Source organism: Dendrobates tinctorius, unplaced genomic scaffold (genome assembly GCF_039654945.1).
Source record: "Dendrobates tinctorius isolate UK_male_01 unplaced genomic scaffold, ASM3965494v1 ptg000075l, whole genome shotgun sequence".
Classification (NCBI taxonomy): Eukaryota; Metazoa; Chordata; class Amphibia; order Anura; family Dendrobatidae; genus Dendrobates; species Dendrobates tinctorius.
In genome coordinates this window covers 45,241,272-45,247,790 of record NW_027361743.1, presented here as the reverse complement: position 1 = coordinate 45,247,790, position 6,519 = coordinate 45,241,272, and the positions used below count along the sequence as shown (strand labels likewise).

General features: G+C 41.5%; 1 protein-coding gene across 1 annotated transcript; it reads right to left on the bottom strand.

Annotated features, from left to right (window-relative positions):
* Nucleotides 1–4,362: 4,362 nt before the first annotated feature.
* Nucleotides 4,363–5,564, bottom strand: LOC141096630 (uncharacterized). The gene is made up of 2 exons (XM_073583355.1): nucleotides 5,393–5,564; nucleotides 4,363–5,230 (listed from the first exon to the last, which is right to left on the bottom strand). Exons 1-2 carry the CDS (start codon nucleotides 5,455–5,457, stop codon nucleotides 4,528–4,530), a joined length of 768 nt encoding a protein of 255 aa, XP_073439456.1. The 5' UTR covers nucleotides 5,458–5,564; the 3' UTR covers nucleotides 4,363–4,527.
* Between the last annotated feature and the right edge of the window lie 955 nt (nucleotides 5,565–6,519).

Sequence of the window (6,519 nt, the reverse complement as noted above, 5' to 3'; positions counted from 1 at the left end):
TCATACAGGTAATTAACTCCATGGTCAAGAAAACCAAAATGTTGCTGACTGTACCATCGATGTAGCCAATTGTTCACCTGCAGAATCCTGTTCAATCTTCTTGGTCTATATTAATCCACTGGGAGGATGGATGAAAAGACGACCTGTGCTCCCAGTTGCTTCACCTTCTGGCCTAGGCCTTCAAAGTCACTGCATATAATCCCCAGGACCTTTTTTGTTGTGTCATTTGTTCCTGTATCTTTGATTTGGATACCTGGAAGCAGCACACTTCTTGTGAGGTAATGTCGTGTCGACAGATAGCGGCTTCTGCTCCTCTCAGTAGGGAATCCCCTACGACCTCCTTTTCTTCTTCACCACAGCGCTTCTTTTTCTCCCTTCATGATGCTTCTGATTTCTTTATGTTCTTTGTGGGCAAAGCACTTTTGGACGTACATCTTCATAGTTGTCCTGCGTGAGAGCCAGGTAGCGGTTCTTCAGCGTTGTGGGTGCTGACAGCCTCCTCATCCCCCTTTTTTGGGGGGTCACATGCTACCATTTCTCAACTTCTGTAGGTACATTGAAAGATGCTTCTCTTTGAACCATAGCAAGGGTCCCTGCATCTCCTTCTGTGTCACTCAGCTGTCACTGACAGCTGTCGGCACTGAACTGTCAACTGTGTGTTTACACAAAGTGACAGCTCAAAGTCATGACAGGCTTAGCACGTTTTGGTGCAGGAACTGACCCCGGCTCATGACGTGCTGCGTGCAGTGGTCGTTAAGAGGTTAATAAGTCACAATAGTTTTGCGCATTTACAAATTTGCGCAAAAATATTTTGACATTTGTCATTTTCATAGCAGTTTCAACCAGTTATGACAATATGGGTGTAGGTTGAGAGGGACAGGGAATGGCTATGTCCACTTGCCAGATCTATGCAAAGTTAATAGTGTTGATTATGCAAATGACGCTCTGATCAGAATGTCAGCATAGTGTCATCCAATTCTCTAGGATAAGAGAATCAGAGTACACTTTGAGGAGAAGATGGAGAACAAAGTGTATCTCTCTTTCCATTGCATGAGTCAGTGGAAATCGGACCCCGCACTCAGATGTCATCCGAGTGCAGTCCAATGTTTTCCACGCACCCATTGACTTGGGTGCTATCAAGTAAAACATTGGATATCACTCATGTTCGTGAGCCCGAAGAAGCATGATATAAGGTCCTATCATGCTGGTATCCAACTCCTTGGAGACTCTCTCACATGTTCCCAGGTGACTTAAATTCATGACTTATTGACTGGAAATGATTGAACTGCCTGAGACCTGGTTGCAGCTAGTGATGTGTGAACACGTGGATATTCAGGTTCGCCGGGTTCAACAAATATAATAAAAAGTTTTGTTCAGGTCTGAACCCAATATACAATAAGTCAATGGGGACCCAAATTTCGGTGCTTTAAAATGACTGTAAAATGGTCATAGGGCTAGGAGGCTGCAAAAGGAAGCTGAATGAGGGTAAGAGCAGGACAATTGCCCTACAAATAAATGTGGATAAGGAAATTATTTAAAATAACACAGAATAAAAAAAAGAATATAATAATAATCTTGAACCAGGAGGTGGAGATCCAAGTGGAGAAGGAGGTTGCGGTAGAAATTGCAATGAACAAACTAATAGGGACAGACAGGTACAGAGTGGAGAAGACCCTACCCATGGGGTCTTACATACTACCGGATAATGGGGAAGAAGACAGTAGGTCCAGTGAGGTGGCAGCGGGGAAATTGCAGGCTGTAAACTGTTCTGACAACGTGTTTTCAAGATCCGCTTGAAATTTCAGAACGTAGGGAATAATCGGATGTGTTGGACCTCAGAATTGTACTGGATGGGGGAAACTTGGGAGAAGTCTTGCATGAGGAACATACAATTGTGGAGCATAGGAGGTCTTGTGAGGACCACAGATTACATGGCAGGAGATATTGAAAGATTAGTTCAGAGAAATATGGGGGCTTTGTAGGTCAGTATTAGTAGGGCAGCAGAGTTAAGGACAGACTGAAGAGGTGTGATGATGCGATGGGGATGATGAGGTCCTAGGTCCTACATGACGTCAAGGCCATGCGAGTGATGTGAGCAGTTTGGAGGAAGAGGTGGTCGTCATGCTGCCCCAACTACATTGCAAAAGAAGGAGCAGGGTGCAAAAGTGCTGAGGCCGGCCCCTAGCCATTACGTTGGCTGCTACTGTGCACCGTGGCCTGCCCCTAGCTATTTGGCGTTCTCATCGTGCTACTGATCGCCTGCCTGCCGTGCAGCATCACTTCTGCCTTCCTGCTCCCCGCCTCATATGTGACCTACTCACAAAACCCAATTCAAGACCAATGAGTGGGCCTCCATGCGGGACGTGTGTGCTGTGTTGCTTCTTCGAGTACACCACAAACATAGCTAGTGTTGATGATGCCATCGTCAGCGTTACTATCCAACTTCTATGCTTCCTTGAAAAAACGATTCAGGCGATGGATCAGGTGGTGGCACAGGAGGAAGAGGAGGAGGAAGATTAGTTCAGATACATGGCGGAGACAGATTATGGATTGCTTTGTAGGACAGTGTTAGTAGCTTTAAGTGGATACATTGGGAATTGGGAGACATTGAAGGGATTTGCAGAGGGGAGAAGTGCCAACGAACTTACTGTTACCCTTGTGAAAATAAAAAAAATGGGGTCTAAAGTACAAGTTCTGTGAATAAAAGTTAAAGGTTCACTTTTTCCTTCCACTTTCTAAAAATTTCTGTGCAGCAGCTGAAGGGTTAATAAACTGCTTGAATGTGGTTTTGAGCACCTTGAGGGGTACAGTTTTCAGAATGGTGTCATTTGGGGGTATTTTCTGTCATATAGGCCCCTCAAAGCGACTTCAAATGTGAGGTGATCCCTGAAAAAATGGTTTTGTAAATTTTGTTGAAAAATAAGAAATTGCTGGTCAACTTTTAACCCTTACAACTTCCTAACAAAAAAATAATGTTTAAAAAATTGTGCTGATGTAAAGTAGACATGTGGGAAATGTTATTTATTAACTATTTTGTGCAACATAACTGATTTAACCCCTTACCTACAATGGACGTAATATTCCGTCCATGTGACCCTGGACCAAATTACCATGGACGGAATATTACGTCCCAGCGATCAGCGGCGCCCACGTGGTGAGCGCCGCTGATCGCGGCCGGGTGTCAGCTGATTATCATAGCTGACACCCGGCACAATGTGTCAGGGGCGGTCACGGAATCCCCGACACGTTAACCCCTTGTACACCGTGATCAAACACGATCACGGTGTACCGGGGGTTAAAGGGAAGCATCGGCAGGGAGGGGGCTCCCTCCGTGCTTCCCTGAGCCCCCCACAGCAGCGCAATGTGCAGCGCTGCTGCGGGGGTCTCTTTCCCTACAGGCCCCCGGATCCAAGATGGCGACGGGGGCCTTCGGGGGCCTGTAGGGAGCTGACTTCCTCACTGCCTGCAAAGCGCAGGCATGAGGAAGTCTGCAGAACTGCCTGTGACAGATTGCTGATCTGTCACAGTGATCTGTGATGTGACAAATCAGCGATCTGTCACAGGACAGTGATGTCCCACCTGGGACAAGGTAATAGAGTAAAAAAAAAAAAAAAAGTGTTAAAAATAATTTAAAAAAAATCGCTAAATAAATTAGTAAAAAAAAAAAATATTCCCCAATAAATCCATTTTTTCAAAATAAAAAAAAAACAATAAAAGTACACATATTTGGTATCGCCGCATCCGTAGCGACCCGCCCTATAAAACTGTCCCATTAGTTAACCCCTTTAGCGAACCCCTTAAAAAATAAAAATAAAAAACGAAGCAAAAAATAATGATTTATTATCATACCACCGAACAAAAAGTGCAATAACACGCGATCAAAAAGACGCATATAAATATCCATGGTACCGCTGAAAACGTCATCTTGTCCCGCAAAAAACGAGCTGCCATACAGCGTCATCCGCAAAAAAATAAAAAAGTTATAGCTCGCAGAATAAAGCGATACAAAAATAATTATTTTTTATATAAAATTGTTTTCATTGCAAAAAACCGACAAAACATAAAAAAACGACATAAATGAGGTATCGCTGTAACCGTACTGACCCGAAGAATAAAACCGCTTTATCAATTTTACCGCACGCGGAACGGTGTAAACCAGGGTGGATTTGATTTAAATCTAACTGATTTAAATCACGATTTAACCCTCCGTCAGGCGCAATATAGATTCTCCTCAGTTCATGCGCAATGTGCCTGACAAGCACAGGTCAGAAAACCACCTATAGTAGCTACATATTTCAATTTCAGGACTATAGAAGTAGTCAGTGACCTTCATAGGAATGTATTAAAAGAGATTACACCAAATCAGATGCAAAAAAAAACATTTATTAACCATAAACTTATTAAAACTAAAAGTACCACTTTTCGGTAGTACCGCCAAATAGGCTCCAGTTATCTTTACTTAACTATTGCTTAAATATAAAATTATGGAAAAAAACTTAAAGGATATTGCACTTAGATGTTACTTAATTATTTTCTACTCATCTTCAGTGGTTTCAATTGCAGCAGAAGATCATCGAAACGGAGGCAACGGATCAGGACTTTGAATCGTTTCAGATTCATCACAAGGCTGAATTTTTCGATGCCATCACCGTCTGTCCCCCACAGCTCCTCCAAACTTTGCCTATTTGCTCTGAAAGCACCAGCTAGGTATAACAAGCCAATAAATGCCTTGAGTTCAATCACATCAGTGTTTGTGATGTCCCTCTCTCTGGAGAATTGCTCTTTGATTGTGTCAATATACTGGTTAGTGAACCGAACAATAGTTTCCAACATGCTATCTGTAATTAGATTACTCCAACATTCCACTGCAGTTTTAGCTTTTCTAGCACTTCCAATAACTCCAGGAAGGTGTGTAATAATATTGTGGGATTCTCTGCGCTGTTTGTTCTTGGGTGCCTTTTTGTTCCACTTTGTATTTTTATCTTTGCCCAAATAATAAGCTAGATCTGTGTCTGTTTCCTCTGTATCCGTGTCATCACCATCCTGCTCTGTTCCAGAATCAGTGTTACATTCTGCTACCTCATCTTCAGATGAAATGTCACTAGATTCCTCTAAATCCTCAGTTACTGCTGGTTCTTCCTCATCATCTTCTAACAAAAAAATCTTCATTTCTTCTAAATGAAGGGGTTTAGATGAATCATACTGTTTTCTGGCCATTGCAGCAGAAAATCTGAAGCAAGAGAGAAAGAGTATGTGTTAGGGCGCAATGTGCCTTAGAAGCCACCCTCCTTTTGTCTAAGAAAACAGTACTTATGTACACTAACTTAGCATTAATCCTTCATAAAACAAGCTAAATACACAATCGTGATGAATGAAAAAAGAAAATACTAACCTTTCAATTTGTGTTGAAATCAGGCGCAATGTGCCTGAGAAGCCAAAGTGTTGATATCTGCTCATTAGAAGGTCTGCTGAGTCACTGTGATATCAGGTTTCACAGAGCCTGTAGAGTCAGGAGATAACTAGGAGGGGTGGGGTTTTCTGATAAGTGGGCAAGGAGAGAGAAGTGAAACTAATTACTGTGTGCCTGTCAGATCTATTGCGCCTGACGGAGGGCTAAATCACAATTTAAATCACTAGTCAGTAAGGCTTGATTTAAATCAGTGATTTAAATCAAAGTTTCTACCTAAACTAGTTCTTGGTACTTTAACATGCAAATAGATGAAGATTTTTAGAATCACTTTTTATATTACTTTTTTCTCCCCAGTTTAATGGGTTAATCATTCATATTTGGACACCACTGTTCTGTTGTACTTAGGAAGGAGAAAAATAATCCTGACCTTAATAACAATTTAAATAGATTTATTCAACTGAAACAATAACAACATCACAGCATAAGTTATTTGCTTAAACAAACATCCATGTTTGTTAACTAATTTGGCTAAACAAAATATATATATATTTTAAGAAACTTAGACTGTCAGCCCAGCCGACACATGAAAAACTTAAATACTACTGTCCCTGCTGTCCTCTGTAGCTCACTTGTCGTCATCTTCACCATCATCTTCTTCTTTGTTCCTATTCATAATCTGGAAAAGAAAAACAAGCTTTCCTGCTTTATTGGGTCCCAACCGATTTCTCAATTTAGAATAAATGAGTCCAAAGGAAGAGAATATTCTTTCAACGCCTGCAGAAGAAGCTACTGCTGTTAAAAGTGAAATCATTACTTGAACAGTCTCTAAATCCAAGCGCTTAAGTGACTTCCACTAGTTTACTGGTGTGACCTTCCTTAAAATATCTTCAGCAAACATATATTTCTTGAATGGTTCCCCCTTAGCTCTGAAGTTTATTATAGTTGGCATTAAAGATGGATGATTGCTGGATACCCATGTCATAGCTAACTCCTCTTCCTCAGCACTTAGGTTTTGACCCTGATATTGGATATTGACAATATTTGCCAAAAAATGAGCTGGAGTCAGTGCTTGTCCCATTCGTTTGTTTACTGCTTGTAATTTAATTCTG

What these genes read in the sequence shown, in the direction of transcription:
- LOC141096630 (XM_073583355.1), bottom strand. Translation starts at nt 5,457, where the DNA reads ATGAGCAGATATCAACACTTTGGCTTCTCAGGCACATTGCGCCTGATT. An exon ending in ATTTCAACACAAATTGAAAG is followed by an intron (nt 5,231 to 5,392) that starts GTTAGTATTTTC and finishes CTCTTGCTTCAG; the next exon opens with ATTTTCTGCTGCAATGGCCA.